Raw genomic sequence first — 19,762 nt, 5'->3', positions numbered from 1 at the left:
GGTCAGTCACATCTATAACTGGACAAGGTCAGTCACATCTATAACTGGACAAGGTCAGTCACATCTATAACTGGACAAGGTCAGTCACATCTATAACTGGACAAGGTCAGTCTTGATCCGATAACAACTGACCTTCAATTCGATGTTATCGTTGCCCATCCTCGATATTCCAGGGGTTCCGATCACTTACGTATTCTACACCCCTGGACTATCTGATAGTAAAACTGGAGGCAACAGCATAGAACAGGTAATTTAGTCATTTGATGTACATTAAAAGAGTCGTATAACGGTATACTGTGGTTGACTGTGTGGCTTTGATGTTAGGCGTCTGTCTCTGTAGTCTTCAAAAGAAATCTTTGCTAGCCTGTGATTGGTCAAATGTTTTCCGCTGAGTTGCCTTCAATTTCACTGTGAGATAGTGTAGAGATCGAAAATGATCGGAAACCCTGGATTATCGAGGATGATCGTTGCCTAGATTTTTATCAACCACATGTTTGTTTATTGGAGTTCGAAATCTCCTTTTCTGTCACTTATACCTTGTACAGAAATGCAGCAATTAAGTCCTCGGTTTGTAAGTATACCCTTAAAGGCGTAAATGTGACAATTTAAGCCAAAGGATACTTTCTTCAGTATAAACTACAACGAGTACATATTGTCTTCGTATAAATGATCCAACTTCTGTTACTGTAGAGCATCTAAATACCTACTCCGACAATGTTAGAAGTATAGCACGACGAGACACTTTTGAGACATTTTGTTGTGTCTAACTCCGACAATGTTAGAAGTATAGAACGACGAGACACTTTTGAGACATTATGTTGTATCTAACTCTAATAATTTTAGAAGTATAGAACGACGAGACACTTTTGAGACATTATGTTGTATCTAACTCCGACAATGTTAGAAGTATAGTACGACGAGACACTTTTGAGACATTATGTTGTGTCTAACTCCAACAATGTTAGAAGTATAGTACGACGAGACACTTTTGAGACATTATGTTGTATCTAACTCCAACAATGTTAGAAGTATAGTACGACGAGACACTTTTGAGACATTATGTTGTATCTAACTCCAACAATTTTAGAAGTATAGTACGACGAGACACTTTTGAGACATAATGTTGTGTCTAACTCCAACAATGTTAGAAGTATAGTACGACGAGACACTTTTGAGACAATATGTTGTGTCTAACTCCAACAATGTTAGAAGTATAGTACGACGAGACACTTTTGAGACAATATGTTGTGTCTAACTCCAACAATGTTAGAAGTATAGTACGACGAGACACTTTTGAGACATAATGTTGTGTCTAACTCCAACAATGTTAGAAGTATAGTACGACGAGACACTTTTGAGACATAATGTTGTGTCTAACTCCAACAATGTTAGAAGTATAGTACGACGAGACACTTTTGAGACAATATGTTGTGTCTAACTCCAACAATGTTAGAAGTATAGCACGACGAGACACTTTTGAGGGCTCTGGCATTATGCTGTGTCTAACTCCAACAATGTTAGATGTATAGATCGACGAGACACTTTTGAGACATTACATCGTGTCCAACTTCATCATCCTCTTCATCCTTTACATTGTATAGTTCTATGAATAATACAAATGTCACCAATTTTTTATCTAGACGCTTGAAACGTCTAAAAGGGTCTACGTATTGTGGGTCCATATTGATATAAACCTTGAAACGCCTAAATGGTCTATTGTGGGTCCATATTGATATAAACCTTGAAACGTCTAAAATGGTCTATTGTGGGTCCATATTGATATAAACCTTGAAACGTCTAAAATGGTCTATTGTGGGTCCATATTGATATAAACCGTAACTAATTCTCAGATCCATGTGCCTATCGAAAATTCATCAATGCCAAATGTCTAATGTCTAATATTTTTTGGATTACTTTGGCGACACAGAATGAAAATGAAAGATTATACCTGACTGTATACTCTCTTAGGTTTGCGAACATGATTAGACGTTAGGTCAAATCTATCGTCCAATGATTGACTCTCAAACCAAAGAAACGCCATCAGACCATGGCCAATAGAAGGCGACTTTCATTGAAATAATCGAAACAAACATCACTACAAAATATATTAAAGACAATTTTATTCTCAGAAACAACAAATCGAACCTTCAACTAGAAAAATTCATCATACAAAATAGACTAAACAAACACTTAAATATCACAATATGGCGTATCGCGGAATCATTGAATTCCAAAAACATCAGTGAAATAAAAGTCAAATTGTTAATGCCTAGCAAACGATAAACCAACACAAATATGATATGAAGACACTATATTCAGTATATAACTTCTGCTTCGTGTGTGGTGGGTTAACATTTGGTTGATAACTGCGATAAGTAGCTCAATCTATGTTATTAGAAGCTGTACACCGAAATGCGCCAAAAATGTAAGAATGCAAGTTCAGTAAGTACATGTTTTGTAAGATTTTAGTTACTAGCTTTGGCAAATCCAACCTTGTTGTTTCCAAGATCAAATTCACTGTAGAATTGTCCGAGGAAAACGTCTCCGAGAATCCATAAGGGTCCAAGAGGGGCGGGAACATCAATACCTGTAAAGCCACTCAAGCATATGGTCTGTCCTTGCTGGGAAACCTAACAAATCAGAGCGGGGACAATACAGGTTAGACAAAGAAGCCATGCGGGATGAAATGCAAGACAAACCCTAATTGTATAGGAGTCATGCAATTTTCATTATACAGGTCTCCTGGGCCACGAGATAGAAACGCCATTGAAGATATGCATAGAAAAGAATACTAAATAAAGAAAACAAAAAAAGAAGGAGCAAAAAAGTGAAATACTGTATACATTGGAATTTATTCAGTGAGAAATTTAAGTTAATAATTCCGTAACGTAAACATTCACCTCATACATTACTGACAATAAATGTTTATTGCTTAGAAGTTTATCAATTATCATGATATTTGAAATGTGTAAAGTAAAAGAAACTCTCATGTATATATCCATGTTTACAGTATTTTTAAAGAAAGGGGTTCTCGGAAGGCCTCTAAAATGTTTGTTAATCTGTTTATATCGATCTAACATTGATAACTGAAATAAAGGACTTTGTTAGTAAGCTTGATGAAAAAAGAAAGAGAAATGAGCCAAACAGGTGGGTTAGAGCTGTCACCAAAAGAAGAAAACGTAAAATTAGTATTGCATGTATTATTGGAAACATAATCTGAAAGAAACAGTAAAAGAGAGTGCGGGAGTAAGGCTTTGGGTAGGAAATTAAAGTGGTAGGGTTGCTTGTTCGAAAATATGAATGGTGCAAATTTGTTTTGAACTGGTTTATTTAACAATTTTTAGATATATTGTATTAGCGTTAAACAGAAAACTTAGGATATATATTAGTCACAAGGTGAACCCATGCAAGAGAAAGACCATATTGCAAAAGCTAAATGGCAATTGGCTTTTTTCAAAGGTCCAATATTTTTGTAAGGTGTTCAATAAAAAATTCCCCAACAGTTCATTGTAGTCAATGTGTAATTTGAATTACAATGTATCAGAATTTGAATCAGAATTCTACACATATGAAACATTCTAGATTATTCATGCTAATATTTAGAACTACTAGATATTTTATCTCACTATCTACACAAGTCACAGGTAAAATTCCCTTAATCAGCAGATCACGTTGAGACGTGCACATCAACTAGATATCAACTAGATATATAGACAGATCCTTAACAGATTATGTTATATTCACTATCCATAGGACAATGACATTGAACCTGCCCCAATCTACCCAGGGATGATAAATAATGGGTTATCATCCATGTCCTAAACTCACACGACAATCAAGTCTGACTGTACAGGACAGATTAAAATCTGGTCACATTGAAAATAGTACTTATTCGAGGACTATACTCATGTTTGGGGCTTTTGCACTTACTGATAACTATTCCCTCTTGATGAGTAGTAGATGAGATGTTTGTCACAATGATTACCTTCATTTTACAATGGCGAGTTATTCATAGATTACAGAGCAAAATGATGGCTAACTGTGCAGCACTTTTATTACTAGCTGTGATAACCTGACTATCAAAGCATATGAATACAGCTCCCTAGCCAATTCTCAAAACAAATACCAACATTACACGTTATATTTTAAATTAGGAAGTTGATATCTGCCATATCATACAATTAATGTTTTTAAAAACCAGATAATTTCTTTTCTTGTTACAAAATACAACCAACAAACCAATGCACTATATATACATATATAACATATGATAAATGAAAATGTTGAATAGGAAAAAACACAATAACATATCAAGCACTTCTATCAATTCATCTTTTGCAAATTAAAACAAAAAGTAATTCATCCTTAACATGAAAATATTTGAAGAAAATTCCAAATACAGTAGAAGGTTTGGAGTGTAGGACTAAAAAGATAACCAATTTTACGAGGATGAACTTTAAATTGGAAACGTATAAAGTGTATGTTCTTGTAAGTATTTAAAATCAATAAGAAATAAATATGTAAATAAATACAAAATTTCAGATCTTTATCCATAATTTTTACATAGATAAACAAATTGATCTTTATATTATCACATTCAGTGATGGCATAGCTGATGAAGGTTAAACCTGATCACAGCCCAAGGTCAAGTAAACTACTGGTCAGGATGTCTGCACAGACTATTTAACAGAGTACCTTACAGAAGATTAATCACATTCATATTATTTCCCGCCTCTGCTCCAAATTTTCGGCTTCATAGCCTTTGCCAAGGAAATTAACTGCAGTCTAATGTTAAGTCACCATCTTGCTACCATCTTGTTTTTAAAAATAATTCTAAAAACAAGATGGTAGTAAGATAGTGGCTTGAATAGTAGACTGCAGTTAATTTCCATGACGAAGGCTATGAAGCCGAAAATTTGGACAGAGATGGTTAATATTATGAATATTGTAAATTATGTTCTCTTTAGAACATTTATGAGAAGTTATATTGAAGATTAATCAGTTTTAGATATCTACAGATGACTGCATTGATGAAAACTCAAACCTTAGATCAGATCAAATCCAAAAGCTGAAATTACCTTCTTCTGACTGTCTAGACTACAATGTCTTTTTTTGTAAGAGACATTTCTTAGACTACTGTATTAATTACATTCTTTAACATTAAGTGCTACAACAGACATGTTCATCATTGATTCCTTACATAATATTCAGGTGGTCATTTATTATGTTCAAAACATATATATTTGTATTAATACGAGATCAGATTGTTTATCAATCTAAAAAAATAAGTTACATGAATTCCTAACTCTTATGCTTGGAAGTGTAGGAAAGGAATTGTAAATATTTGACTGAAGCCAACAGTAAGTTTTATCAGATGCTTTTAAACCTGACCCTTAAACAATTAAAGGACTTCTTTTATGCTAATATCATTTTGTATTTCACCCATGAGGTGATAGCTTTATATAACAAAGTGTTAAGACCATGCTCTTTTAAAGAGGACCATATTTCACAGCAAAAAAGACCTCCCATCCAAGAAAAAGAGATAAAAAAATTGGGGGGGTGGAAAGGGAGGGTGTAGAATTTTCAGACCCCCCCCCCCCCTCCTTTTAAGTCTAGAAATAGGTAATAATAGGTGGGTGGGTCTTATTTGCAGCAAGGGTTTTATTTGCTGTAGATAAAATGCTTGTTGGCTATAGTTCAATATAGCAAAAGGAATGTGCAGCCTAGTATCTTGGTATGTTCCAGTTGTGGACATTTTGCTCCTTCCTGCCAAAATGGGGCTCTCTGAAATCTGAACTTCTGCTGCTGTTTACAGATTTTGCAAATCCAACCCTGTTGTTTTTCAAGTCAAACTCAGAGTAGAATTGTCCAAGGAAGATGTCGCCAAGGATCCAGAGAGGTCCCAAAGGAGCAGGAACGTCGATAGCTACAAATCCACTGACACATATGTGAGCACCCATTTGACTTACCTGTGAAAAGGAATACATACATACAGGATAGGCGAGGGAAGGAGTGAACAGACAATTCAAATCTATCCCTAGATTCCCTACAATCATGTGCAAAAAGCAGGAACTACTAGTATGCAAATTCAACATTTAAACATACGTTTAAAGATGCTCTACCGCCGACAGAGCATAAATAATATCCATCATTCGAACAATAATTTGTGTTTAATCGTGTATATATATGCATAATTAACACAAAAAAATAATATAAAATAAATTATTTCGCCTTTGGTGCTTGCGCAATCAGTACTTCATTTCATATAGAATATAGTGCCACTGAATTTTTTCGGGATGCAATTAATTATTTTTTATATTTTTAACTTGAAGTAAAATAAGAAGCTCAAACTTTTCAATGGTGGTAATGGTGTAAAGTAAGTAACTTTTGTAACAGAAGAAAAATACTAAATCATCTGCTCCTGTTTTTGATAGTGAAAAAATACCTTTTGTCAGCGGTGGAGCATCTTTAAAAGAAATTAGGAGATGAAGTATTCTCTGGTCCATTGAGGACATTTACAATACATATAAATTCAGGTCAAATCTTGACAGAAACAGAAGATGAGTGTTCTCCAAACCAAGGAAGATGCACAACAAACAAATCTGGGTCAAATCTTAACTAAGTTACAATCTAACTTGAGATTCAAGCTGCAAAGATGAAACAGCAAGGCATATTAAAAAGTCTTGAAAATATCTGTTGCAATGTACAAAATCCTTACAATTATTCTTGTTATAAACATTCGAAATAGGTAATTTTCAATAATCCACCTACCACAAAACAAAGACACTTCTACCATGTTAGAAATCAAATTTCAATCTTCACAATCAGGAATTCAGTTTATTGGTAATTAGTAAATTTTAAGTTGCAAAATCAGGAAGCAGAAAATGAAAACCAATAGTAAGGATATGAAACTGCCACAAGATTTAAAGTAAAACTGAACTTACCTGGAGTATGTAGTCTTTTCCTTGCAGGGTGAACATCTGGTTATCGATCATAAAAGAAATTGGTGGGAGGCTTGATACCTTGTCACAGTCGACCGTGTACTGAAATAGATTATGTGTGGTGTATTAGAAATGGTGAGTTGTAACATCACACCTGGAATAAGATTAGTTACCTCCCCTTTCAGGAGGATAGTTAACTCCCCTCCTCTATAAGCAAATTTAGTTGCATTCTAAGAATTAAGCATAGTAATGTGTCTTTAACATGGACTTTCACATTCCGCGCAACAAATAGAGTTATCTACCTTGGATTGTTTGTGTTTTCTGTTATTAAGATACTAGTAGTTACCTTCTTGGCTACAGAGTCTTTCAGTTGTGTCTTTTAAAAAGGTTAGTATATTATTCCTGTAAAGAAAGATTGTTGTCCGCCCTTTATCTAGCAAAAAAGCGTCCCTCTTATAAAGATAGTTACCTCTCCTGCAGCCAAAGGTGTAGCTCCAATCATTTTGTTCAGGGCCTCAACCTCTGTTGTGGGACCTGCCAGAAGGGAAGTTCCGGTATCGGCGATAGCGTTGCAGCCTCCTTTACAGAAAGATGATGGCTTTCCATTTACCTGGATCCTAGGAAAACAATAATCAAATCAATACAGATACTGATATTAGACAATTAAAGCTTTTAGAACACCTTTGAGGGTGAGATGACCTAAAAATACCATAGATAGTGCAGTTCAAACCATACCAATCTTTTTTACGATAAAAAAAAAAGATGAAAAAAAGAGTGCTTTATTTAAAAGGTTTCACTGACTGTAACCAGACTTACCCGCCCATGTTGAACTCCCAATAACCCTTCTGTGTGATGGTTGCGTAGGAAAAGTTGCCAGAGTAGTGTTTAGGGTCACTGCCTCCCAAGATCAGTTCACCACCCGCTGATGCAGTTGGGTCTCTATAAACAATTGTAGCAGTTGCAGTTTACCCTTACATTCATATACATGTAGTGTTTATATACAGATATCAGGCAATCTGATACCATACTAAACTTAATTAAACACATGAAATAATTTGCCATTCATACCTTTAGATACTACATATCCATTTTTACAGTATGCTGTTCAATGTGACAGCTGTGTATGGCTGTCATCATGGATTATACACCAACACGAAGAATAACAACACTTTGTCAAAGCCATCTCAGTATCACTTTTAGAAAATTTCAGCTCAATGCACAGCTGGTGGAAGAAAAGTTTAGAATAGGCCTTGTAGTGGAAAACTGTTACTACACAATTATGTTTCAAAATGACCACTATACAGTCAATACAGTCACAACAACCTTTTATCGATCAAGAAAAATATGCATCTTTCAATCTTTTATGTATGCTTCTATTTCCATGCCTCTGATGAATTTTTCTATCTATCATGTATACTTTTATTCATCAAATGATCTAAATTGGTTACATTGTTGGAATGTTTGACCTTTGAACTACTTACCTGTCCAGGTAGAATGAGAAGACTGGGTTGTCCACCAGTTTCTGTTGAACCATGTTGTAGAACACGGGTGTTACTCCATCAACGGAGATGGTTTTGTAGCCCATACCCAAGATTCCATCAAACTTGGCAGCGACGAAAGTGATGCCAGGTTGTGTGACAGCTTCAGCAAAAGTCTGATCCTTTACAGTTATGTCTCCAATCTGAAGTAAATATCAGGAAAATATTTCAAACGTATATCTCACATTGACAGTGTTATGTCTTGAATTAGGGTACCTGGCTACACATACAAATGTTTTCTCCAAACAGGAGCGAATATAAATCAGAAATAAGTTACAAGTCTAGATAACATATACAAGTGATCCTATAATCAGAAGCGGAGGAGTAGGGAGATCACTTTGCCATATACAGTATCATTATCAATTTTAAGAATTAAACATAGCTCAATGCAGAGATATGCCAAGATCTTAAACATGTAAAATAACTCAGGAACATCCTATATATATGTATTTACATACTGTGACAGAATCTGTACTGAGGAATCCGGTAAGACTTCCAGTTCCGTAGCGGATAGCGAAGTTTGTACCATTCTTCTTGTAAGTACTGGATTTGGTACTGTCATATTTGTTGTGAAGTACTGCAAAATAGGTACAGGTTTAGAACGACAAATTACTATTACTGTCTAAACCTCTGTAATGTTTGCATTAGGAGACTGGAGTTGAGAAAATTACATTGAAACAGGAAATTTCTATCATTTTTCTCTCCAAAAATTTATTAAATTCTCAAGACCTACAATTAGATGAATTCTGCACTCCAGCAACATGGTTATACTGGCATAATTATATAACAAAATGTGAAGCTGATTGGGAAAATAATGTAATTTTTTAATTAATAAATAAATTCTATCTAATCTTAACATAGCATTAATTTTTTTAAGTGTTTGTGAATTTGTATGCACATGTAATTCCCATTTCTATTGTGGTAATATTACTTACGACAGGCGATGTCTGAAAGGTGGCACTTCTTGGAGGGTACCCACAGGTTAGAGGATCCAGTATCAAAGATCACTTTAAAGTCCTGGGCTGGTGTTCCAATAGAAATCTCTCCATAATACTGAGCCTGAAATCAATAAAGACCTTTAAAGTGTTAATCCTTTTTATATATTTGGTTTGGTTTTACATGTATTCGTTTAATGTCCTCTTAACAGCTAGGGTCATTTGAGAATGCATGTAATATAAACCCTTTTAGTGTAAGTATGAAGCAAACATAATCTGTGTCTGAGTTTTTATCATTGATAGCCTTTAATTCCCATAACCACCTAAATATTAAGCTATACTGTACATATTTTTTTCTATAAATTCAAATTTCATTAGATCATATAACCTTCAGGAACAAGGAAATTGGCTTTTCTACATGAAAACTAGCTCAGAAAATTTTGATCCATATAAGACATACCAGTAGGATTTTTTTTTCATTTGTAGCACACTAAAAATAATACTGTATGAATCAGAATGAACTATGAAGGTTAGTGAACCTTCAACATTTTAGTAGGAAAGGGACATTGTAACCAATTATAAGTAAAATGTCCCCTTGTGACTCAACACTATTCCAAGTGCAAGTGATGAACATATCACTACTATGCACTTATAATCTTATCATCCCTGTACATGTGTGTACATATTAATTGAAGGCTATTAACGTGTATCTCATTCAACATGAATACCAGTTACAATGGTTTATCTAGTATCTTCTATTTTTCTCTGAAAATGTAAAATAGAAGACGATTGTAGCTCTGATGCTGTTTTTTTCACACCATATATACTGAAATTCTCTATTCACATATGCTTTAATAGCACACATTAATAAATTATGTTTAAAACTAACATTTCTATGCATACTACCAGCCAGCACTTAATTAGCTGACCAATTAAGTTGTATAGGCTGCCTATATAATTTAATTGGTCTGCTTATTAAGTATTATAACTGTTGTAACAGCAGAGGAGAAAATGTAGCGGCCAGACCGGGATTCGAACCCGGGACCCTTCGAACACTAGCCGAGTGCTCTACCGAATGAGCTACCTGGTCACCAATGATCGACCCAGTCCAATCCCGCTACACTGTAACTATTATGCACTATCACAAATTGCTGTAGTCGCACTTCTTATGAAAATATAAAATTTGTATCAATATTGTATTTTCTTACATCCATATAATTGGAGAGAGGTTCTGGGTCTGGACTGAGCAGACGTCCATCTTTACCCAACATGCCAGCATATCTGTTCTTCAGGAGATTGATGCTCGTTCCAACCTCCTGTAGGGTACGTCTCACTGTCTTTACTTTGTGAAGCTTGATTCTGCAGGAGAAAATGTAAAACTCAACAATTATTTATCTAACCTATACATCTCTAGATAAATGATAAGTAGTTCAGTTCTAATAATGATTTAATTCAAATATATATGTGACAGCCTGCTCAAACAAAATTAGAGGTTATAGCATGGCGAGACACTGTTGATGCATTACGAAGTGTCAAAAAATGCAAGTGCTTCTTCTTCTTTGGTTTATCTCCATACGTCAATAGTAACGATGAGGATGCATGCTAATGATGCATGCGTTAATGCATTAGGCCTATAACGTTAGGCCTAGAAATAAACATTTATTTCGATTAGAAGTGCTACAATCAGCTGTTCAGGCGTACTTTTGATTCGACAAGAAGTCACAAAGATCGACATGGTAGGCCTACTGCATCATATTACGTTCGTTAGGAATCATAACAAAGAGCCGTCAAATTTTGTACAAAGCAGAGACTTCATCGAAAAATCGTGAGATATTTCGTTCAACAGTGATTTTTACCTGTGTAGTGCAGAACTGCAAGCTATCACGGCCAACAAAGCGAAAATACACAACACCTTCATCTTGAGATTTCGTGTGATCCAAACCAAGTGTACGCAAACTATATAAACTCTTCCGCCCCGAGCATGTATACTTTAATCACATACAACACACCATCAATAGTGATGCGTATATATGCATTAGCGGGGCCTGATATGGAAGTCACGAGATTCGTCATATGACACACATGCTGTGTGACGAGTGCAATAGAGTTGTTCCCCTTGTGCCAGAATTCATATGATCAACCAGCTGCTAGCAGGAGTGGTTCGACACGCGGACCCAAGGGCAACAATATTATAAACAGATAGTGTCAATTTTGTATCGATTTTTTTCGTTGCAGACAGGAATCAACTGATATATATATTAGCATATAGTAGTTTCACGTTTATTTTTTCCTAATTTCAAAAAGAAAATAAAGAGCTAACATGTATTCCATTGATCCATGCATGTTTCATTCAACCACTAGAATGATAAGGAAATAAATTTTCTCTAGATTTCTTGAAGTTTGTCTAATTCCTTAAATTTATATGGCCCAGATCCCCTAATCACACATTCACACGGCCATCACAATCTGAACCTAGAAATTACTGCTTAAAATGACGTGCTAAATCTTAACTCCACTGTTACACTTTCTTCCTACTTTGCACGATAATTCATATCATTTTAGTCTTTACAATGTTGATTTATTATATTTGACAATCATCTTCAAACTTTTCGCATGTGAGGTATATTGGAAACTTTTAAACTATACATATGTATCAGACATCTTATAGTCGCGCGCTAAGCTTGCCTATAGATACTATTATTTTTTCACTAATATATATTAGTGAAAATATATATTAAATATGTATAATTAATTATAATTATATATGGACGGGCAAAAGGCCTATTAACATAGGCAGGTTAAGCGGATTAACATGATTTATATTAATAATATTTTTAACAATTAAAATAAAATAATTTATATAGTATATGTGTATTTGATTTCCTGTTCGTTCCAGTGATTGTCCAATCTGTTTTTGAAGGTGTCCAATGTCTTAGATGTAATGACATGGTCTGGTAGGTTTTTCCATATTGAAGCTATCCTAACGGAGAATGAGTTCTTCCTGATCAATGTTTTAGTATGCTGGGGGGAATATTTTCAGCGAGTTTGTCCTAGTGCTAGATCTCTCTGATGTGTCGGACCACATCCTTATGAACTGGGTTGCTCCTTTGTCGTATCTCCCTGCAACTGCCTTGTACGTTTCTATCATGTCACCTCTTACACGTCGGTAATTCAGGGTTGGGAGTTTTAACTTCTTAAGCCTCTCAGGATAAGATAGGTTATCCATTCCCGGTAGTTGTTTAGTCGCCTTTCTTTGTACTCCTTCCAACTGTTCAATGTGTTTCATTTTATATGGTCTCCAGACAACACTTGCATATTTGTAAAGTGGAATAAATAGTTTAGAATCTAGGAACTTAAATGTTCTTCTGATCATACCGAAAATTGAAGTTGCTTTTTGTACTTTTTCGCTTATGTGTTTGTCAAATGTAAGCTCTTTATCAAATATGACCCCAAGGTCATACTTTACTTTCTTCTTCCACTTCTTCTAATGTTGTATTATAAAGCACATATCCAGTGTTCTCTCCAGTGTGTTTCCCGACGTGTAATGACTTGCACTTGTCCTCGTTGAATTTGAGTAGCCAAGTCTCACTCCAATGTGTGAGTTGCAGCAAATCTTCTTGTATTGACTTTTTGCTTTCTTGTGAGTTAATTATCTGGAATAGTTTTAACAATTAAAATCAAATAATATGTATAAGCCTTAGAAATGTAACTTTATTAAATTAATATTAGGTATTTAATTTGTTACTTATCCCATTTCAATGATATTTCGGTTCTAAAATTTGACTCTAAAACAAATACCATTTACTTTCTTTTTAAAGCAGACCGCTTTCATGATTAAAAAAAACTATTGCCGTACGTGTGTACGTCTTGGCTTCTAGCAATCGCGACATCTTGGAGTAATTTCCGTGAATCTTCGGAAATATATCACGAGGTGTTATATTTCCGAAGATTATGGGAAATTTCTCCGAGGGGATCCGATTTGGGGCCTCTTGAATGATGCGCATGCATAATGGACTTACAATGTGGTATACAATTTACCTATCGAAATAAAGAAATCAAGAGACAAAATGTTTATAGATTATCTTTAATTTGAAGACTATGAAATTATAACAACCATTTTCTATTGAAAGAACAAGTGCGTTTTGATAAAATACAGTAGGTTTATTATTTCTATTTGAAAACAAAACCATATATATGGAGTCAGGGAGGCTGATATACTTACTGTTCTAATTTATGATACAGATACAGAAGGCAAGCTGACACAGCATCAGCATGCTATCAATTGAATTGAATGCTAAAATGTACCCCCCTAGGATTAAGTGAAGAAATACATATGGTATACCTGACCTGACGCTTGAGTGATCATCAGCTCATGAAAGGTAAGGTGACACCTATGGTGGTTGGGTGGGGTAAGGGAAAAAAAGCCCTAGGCGTGGTGACCATGACGACAGACCTATGTCCCTAGAGCTAGAGTTATACATATATACAGTCATACCATAATCCCACCTGTCTATGGCAGTGATTGGTTATATTCAACACATTTACAATGTACATAGACTTACACATGTACTGTAGTAATGATATGAAGTGTATAATCTTAATTAAACTTTTGACAATAAATATAAAAAGTAATCAATCTGTACATATATGATAAAAATATTGAATTTCGTGTGTATGATTAACAGATCTATGATTACAATTTATCTTGACAACATGAATAGGGACACTCCATGATTTAAATATGCATGTACGTATATATACTACTAGTCAGCACGGTAAGTTTAACTACATATACATGTACACAGCTTTCGCTTGATTTCAATATAGATTATGGCAATACATATAATATCAATCAAAATTTATTTCTAAGCTTATGACGTGATATTATACTGTATACTTTACTACATGGTTAAACAGAGATGAAGTGTCTGGTTTAAATATATATGAAAAAAAAGACTCATCAACATTTATTTTCAATGCATACAGTATATAAAATTGATCAGTTTATGATGATAATGTGGCCAAGTGGACTATTCCACTATTAATTAGTTAATTTGTATTTTATTAATTTGATTGTATTGTATATTGATACATGGGTTGTATATTGTTTTAATTTCGTTTGTTTTAAAGTAATTTCTTTCAGGTCAATGTAATGTGATGTCTCACTGAATTATGTATCACAGAGTGTGGTAAGTGCTCTGTGATATACAAGTAATGTATATATGTAGAGTGAGCTCACTCACTCTGCCTGGTGAGCTATAAATAGATTTTACCTGGGTATGTATGAAGTATGTATGGTCATGTGACTTGTCTTTGTGAATGTCCACTATTAAATGTACTGTCCATGTCCTGGGTGCATGTAGAGTAAAGTCCAGTGTTTGACCTTGACCTGACCTATCTGACCTGTTGTTTTATTGGTTAATATATTTTTGGAGGGAAAGTCTTTGTCCAAAAATTAGACAGTAGCTTGAGATCTGGGGAAGGAGCAACATCTCCCCTTTTTGGAGATATATATCATGATACGCGCCAATAAGCTACAAACCCAAATGTAAGTCTAATACTTTTTATATTATCTTTTTACATATTATTTTGGTATCTAAAGTATGGTAATTAAGAAATGTAGATTGATTCAATTAATTATTGAGTAAGTGTATACATTTTGTATAGAGTGGAATTCGAAAAAGATTGTAACTTAAATTTGTTATATCTCTAAATCCAGTATGAATTTAGTAACTGTGTAATTTGTGTATGTGTTTTAAAAGTAATTGTGTATGGTTTTATACTTGTTACTGATTGATTTATTTATAAATATTTCAGTGGAATCATGTAGATGTCTGCTATTGTGCTGTATACATTATAAGCATAAGCAACCCTTTACCCATAGTTGAGGTAAGCAACATACACATTATAGTTAGAAATGCTTTGTATATTAATCTGATAAAGTAAGATATTATTGAATTTGCAATAATATGTAACCCACTGTAATTGGTATATTTATGTGTATATTGGAATAATATCTATTTTCCATATTGTACTAGTTTTAATGGTGTTAAGTGTGCAAGTGGATTATTTCCCCTTGTTCGTAACAAGTGGGTTACTTCCCCTTGTTACCTGACAAGCGGATTACCTCCCCTTGTGTATATTGTACTCTTTATGTATATTTATAGAGTATAGAGTAAATATTTCTCTTTATCTATCATGCTAATACATGGTTGTAAGGTAATGGTTACTACCTTTACTGATAGGAAATTATAAAGTTTTACTTATGTATTTGTATCTATATAACTGTGATATTTCGATAGGGATAACTTGTCTAGTGTACACGTTTAGTATTGTATGTTAGTTATGGTAGCGATCCTAATGTACTTTTATTTATATGTTTCAGGGTTCTATCTACATGTCTATCTATCTATATCTATATCAATAAGCAGATACATATACGTACATCCATTGTTGTATATGGACCAACTGAACCCACATGCAGGCAGTACAATATTTATGGTGAATAAATACCAGTGAAACCCGACCCGGTTGTCCCTGAGTTTCAATTGCTAAGATCCAGTTCGCAACCCGGTTACAAATTGGCGCCCATGTAGGGACCTGCATGGAACATGAGAGGAATTCAGTTGGAGTTTTCAAGTTACCATATATTCCTGATGGAAAAGTTGATGTGAATTGTGCAGTGCCTATATAGTCCTGTGTTTGGATATATAGTTAGCTTGTTGGACATACATATATTTCATTTGGAATATACCTTGAATTCTATATGGAGGTGAACCCGATGCCAGATGATGTCCACTCGCTTTGTGATACAGCATACGGTAGGTGATGTTGATCAAGACTGAACTTTACATTATTACTGTATTGATAGACCACCGCAGTGAGGTGACCATGGAACTTTGTAAAGTATTACTCTGTTGATTAACCATGATTGCAGATGTGACCTTGACCCCCGAACTTTCAGTTCACATGTATCCTTATGCATATACATTATAATTACATGTGATTCAGTTGGAGGATTCAGAAGTGCTTGATTTGTGAAAAGAACATTTATTATAAAGTTAACCAGCTGTGATTGAAACATTTAAATAGGAAATTTATTCTTTAATATTGATTTACATATTTATTTGATAATTCTTTGGTCAACTTGATTTTTTTGTGCTACTAGTCATTTATATATCATGTAAACTTTGATGAAATACTTTTTTTTTCTAATTTCATTTTGCTTACACTTTACTAATTTGAACTTTTTTGTTGTCAATTAGACTTCGGGTTTGTTGGCAGACAGTTAGTGATACTTTCTTCGCTAAATTATTTTTTTTTGTTATTTCTCTTAGTTTTTTTTTTCCTTTGCTATAAATTATAGTGGTACTTGTTTTTTTGGGAACGTCTTTTGGATAGGATTTATAGTTTTTTTCCTGACAACACCTGACTACAACAGAGACACAGTCCTGTGTACATTACATGTATTGTATGTGTGAGAAAACGGGTGTTGTGGTGTTACATGTTCAGTGTTCTGTGTTTGTACCTTGTGTTCTTTTGCAGGTTAGGTAGTACAGGTATATGCGTGTTATTCTATCACTTGATATATATGTGCTGAGTTGTCTTCCTTTATTTCATCTTCATTGCAGGTGTTAGACTCATATTTATTTCACTGCCTTGTTACACGAATGTTTATTTTGGTGGAAATTTGTGTACATTTGCTTATATTCCAGCCAATTCTGTCATTGCGCGCAGCATTTTTGATCTATTCAGACTTTGATTTTCAGTGCGTATGACTTGGTTCATTTTGTATTGTTTTATATTGTATCTCTAATTATTGGCATTTGTCCTTCTAAATACCCCTCAAATTTACTAAAGATGTCCAGATTCCGAGAATCGAGCAGTGGAGGAACAGCAACAGCAAGAGATGGAGTCGAGTGATGAAGGGAGCAGCACTGTTAGATGCCTTCTCCAAATTAGGAGTGAAGCCCAAGTTTGAGTCGCCTGCTGACCTGGAAACTGTGGGATGTTCGAATTTGCAAGGAGCAAAATGGAATCGGCAAACCAGCAACAGACTAGTCAGCCTCGGGTAGAACCCCATACAGAAGCCTACTCAGAACTATAACAGTTCACCAACAGATGCCTAGGCTGTCTACGTTCTCCGGGGAGAAAGGTAAGGCGGATACCACATATGAACAGTGGCGGTATGAGGTAGATGGGTACGTTAAGGGATCGAACAGCACTCAGCCGCCGCACCACTATTCTCCAGGCTGTAAGGAGATCGTTAAAGGGTGAGGCAGGACTGGTACATATGACTTGTGGGATATTGATGCCACATTGGCAGAGGATTTTGGATAAGGCTGGATGGCATATATAAGGCAGATGAGCCAAGAGACGACCTTATGCAGCGTAATACTACAGCTCATCAGCGAAATGATGAAAGATGCTACAAAGATGGGGATGCAGACAGGAGAAGATATTCACCAAGCCCATACGGGGAAGAGGGGACGCTACTCTCCAGTGACGCTATCACAGCGAGAGCGCCTTACCCGCAACGTTACGCGTCCTTAGAAGAAGAGATGTGTAGCTGTATACGCACTAGTGTTGTGCAGAATGGTCATCAGAGAACCACCGCATCACGTATATCTTGTACTCGCATACAAGTATGACCTTGTACATAGACTCACGTTACTTCCACCCCACGTACGCGCACAAGACGACATCCTCTACAGCGTTTTTCTGCCCGTCTCAAGCATGCTAGTCAGCCCCGGACCCGCCGGAAGCCGCCGTTCACCCGTACTAAAGCCTAGAGAAGGAAGACAGGAAGAAATAGAAATGGTACCAGGAGCCTACCTCCAAGAAAGGCGTATCCAAGATGGCGAGTTACATCTGCAAGGACACCCGGAAAGCGGAACATGCTTCATCTGAGATTTTCAAGAGGTTAAAGGCAATGATCAATCAGAACAGAACTGAAGTGTCAAGGTGGAGACGCAGGCAAGACAAAACGGATGGAGAGGGAAACAGGAATAGGAAGAGGACAGACCAGCCACCTACATCAGCGGGCCGAGAGGGGAAAAGGACTTGCTGGAGATGTGGAATGGTGGGGTCTCCTGAAACTATCATTGTCGTGTCCGATTGGATCACGAACGGAAACCTTTAAACTTCAAAGCACCCTACCGGTTCGGGCAATCTGTAGTTGTTTGTAAAGAAAGATATGCCCTGGCCAGTTGAACTTTCTGGGGACACAGAAGGTCTTGTGGGACAACCCAATGGAAGACGACATTTTTAGTGGGAAGGAGTGGAAACAAGAGCCCCTTTTGGACACAGGAATCTACCAGTGTCAACATTGACGCCACAGTTTTTTAACGCGACGAATTTTAAGGACCAGCCTTATACAGTAATTTGAAGAATGGTCCTACTAGTGGAGTGAGCGAATGGAGAGGCCTATGCCTTTATTATGGCTACAATCGAAAGCTAACATTCACCCCATTCTGGTCTCCAGGCTGGCCACAACAATGACTATACGATGTTTGTTCCTGTGGTTACCCCGATAGCAGATAGATACACTTGTCGGTACCCATATTAATGGGAACCAACGTTTCTGAACAGTATCATGGAAGGACCTCCTTGAAAGAGGCGAAGGGAACAACGATTATCTCAGACAAGCTAGTTAGGACTCCTTAGGTACTTAGCGTTCCGTTGTATTGCTTCTGAGGGATAGACAGGTTAGAGCGGCCAGTAACCCGCTAGCAACTAAGGTCTGCAGAGTCCAAGCGCATCACAGTCATGTGCTAACACCACGATAACCATACAGGGTTTTAAATACTACAACCTAACACCAGAAGAAGCCCGTTATGACTGAGGACTTGGACACACAGACCCGCCCTCGTGCCATCAATCGACGAGTGAAAATATATATTAAATATGACCGATTGAGACTATAATTAATTATAATTATATATGGACGGGCAAAAGGCCTATTAACATAGGCAGGTTAAGCGGATTAACATTATTTATATTAATAATATTTTTCTTAATGATTCTTAATGATGTTTTCCAGCACAGGCTCCTTATAGATCATCTTTGCTGGACTCATAGTATTATTTAGTTACATATTATGATTATAGTCACTTCCTAGCTGATATTCTCTTTATAGTTATTGTATTTGATTTCCTGTTCGTTCCAGTGATTGTCCAATCTGTTTTTGAAGGTGTCCAATGTCTTAGATGTAATGACATGGTCTGGTAGGTTATTCCATATTGAAGCTATCCTAAGGGAGAATGAGTTCTTCCTGATCAATGTTTTAGTATGCTGGGGGAATATTTTCAGCGAGTTTGTCCTAGTGCTAGATCTCTCTGATGTGTCG

General features: G+C 35.8%; 1 protein-coding gene and 1 long non-coding RNA gene across 3 annotated transcripts; one reads left to right on the top strand and one right to left on the bottom strand.

Annotated features, from left to right (window-relative positions):
- Positions 1 to 2,103: 2,103 nt before the first annotated feature.
- On the bottom strand, positions 2,104 to 11,430 carry LOC138329479 (lysosomal aspartic protease-like). 2 transcript variants are annotated; one of them, XM_069276503.1, is made up of 9 exons: positions 11,271 to 11,430; positions 10,623 to 10,773; positions 9,415 to 9,538; positions 8,938 to 9,056; positions 8,423 to 8,622; positions 7,758 to 7,880; positions 7,411 to 7,558; positions 6,945 to 7,043; positions 2,104 to 2,630 (listed from the first exon to the last, which is right to left on the bottom strand). In XM_069276503.1, the coding sequence occupies exons 1-9, from the start codon at positions 11,330 to 11,332 to the stop codon at positions 2,466 to 2,468; spliced, it is 1,191 nt and encodes a 396-aa protein (XP_069132604.1). In that variant the 5' UTR covers positions 11,333 to 11,430; the 3' UTR covers positions 2,104 to 2,465. The 2 variants fall into 2 exon arrangements, with proteins under 2 accessions (XP_069132604.1, XP_069132603.1); XM_069276502.1 differs by lacking the exon at positions 2,104 to 2,630 and adding an exon at positions 3,112 to 5,969.
- A 2,919-nt stretch (positions 11,431 to 14,349) lies between these two features.
- Positions 14,350 to 15,902, top strand: LOC138328799 (uncharacterized). The gene is made up of 3 exons (XR_011209358.1): positions 14,350 to 14,962; positions 15,232 to 15,303; positions 15,800 to 15,902. It is a non-coding gene; the product is annotated as an uncharacterized lncRNA (long non-coding RNA).
- The last annotated feature ends 3,860 nt before the right edge of the window (positions 15,903 to 19,762 follow it).

Source organism: Argopecten irradians, chromosome 8 (assembly GCF_041381155.1).
Source record: "Argopecten irradians isolate NY chromosome 8, Ai_NY, whole genome shotgun sequence".
Lineage (NCBI taxonomy): Eukaryota > Metazoa > Mollusca > Bivalvia > Pectinida > Pectinidae > Argopecten > Argopecten irradians.
This window is presented reverse-complemented; position numbering and strand designations above follow the sequence as displayed.

What these genes read in the sequence shown, in the direction of transcription:
- LOC138329479 (XM_069276502.1), bottom strand. Translation starts at nt 11,332, where the DNA reads ATGAAGGTGTTGTGTATTTTCGCTTTGTTGGCCGTGATAGCTTGCAGT. An exon ending in TGCAGTTCTGCACTACACAG is followed by an intron (nt 10,774 to 11,270) that starts GTAAAAATCACT and finishes TTTCTCCTGCAG; the next exon opens with AATCAAGCTTCACAAAGTAA. An exon ending in CACCTTTGGCTGCAGGAGAG is followed by an intron (nt 7,044 to 7,410) that starts GTAACTATCTTT and finishes AATCTATTTCAG; the next exon opens with TACACGGTCGACTGTGACAA.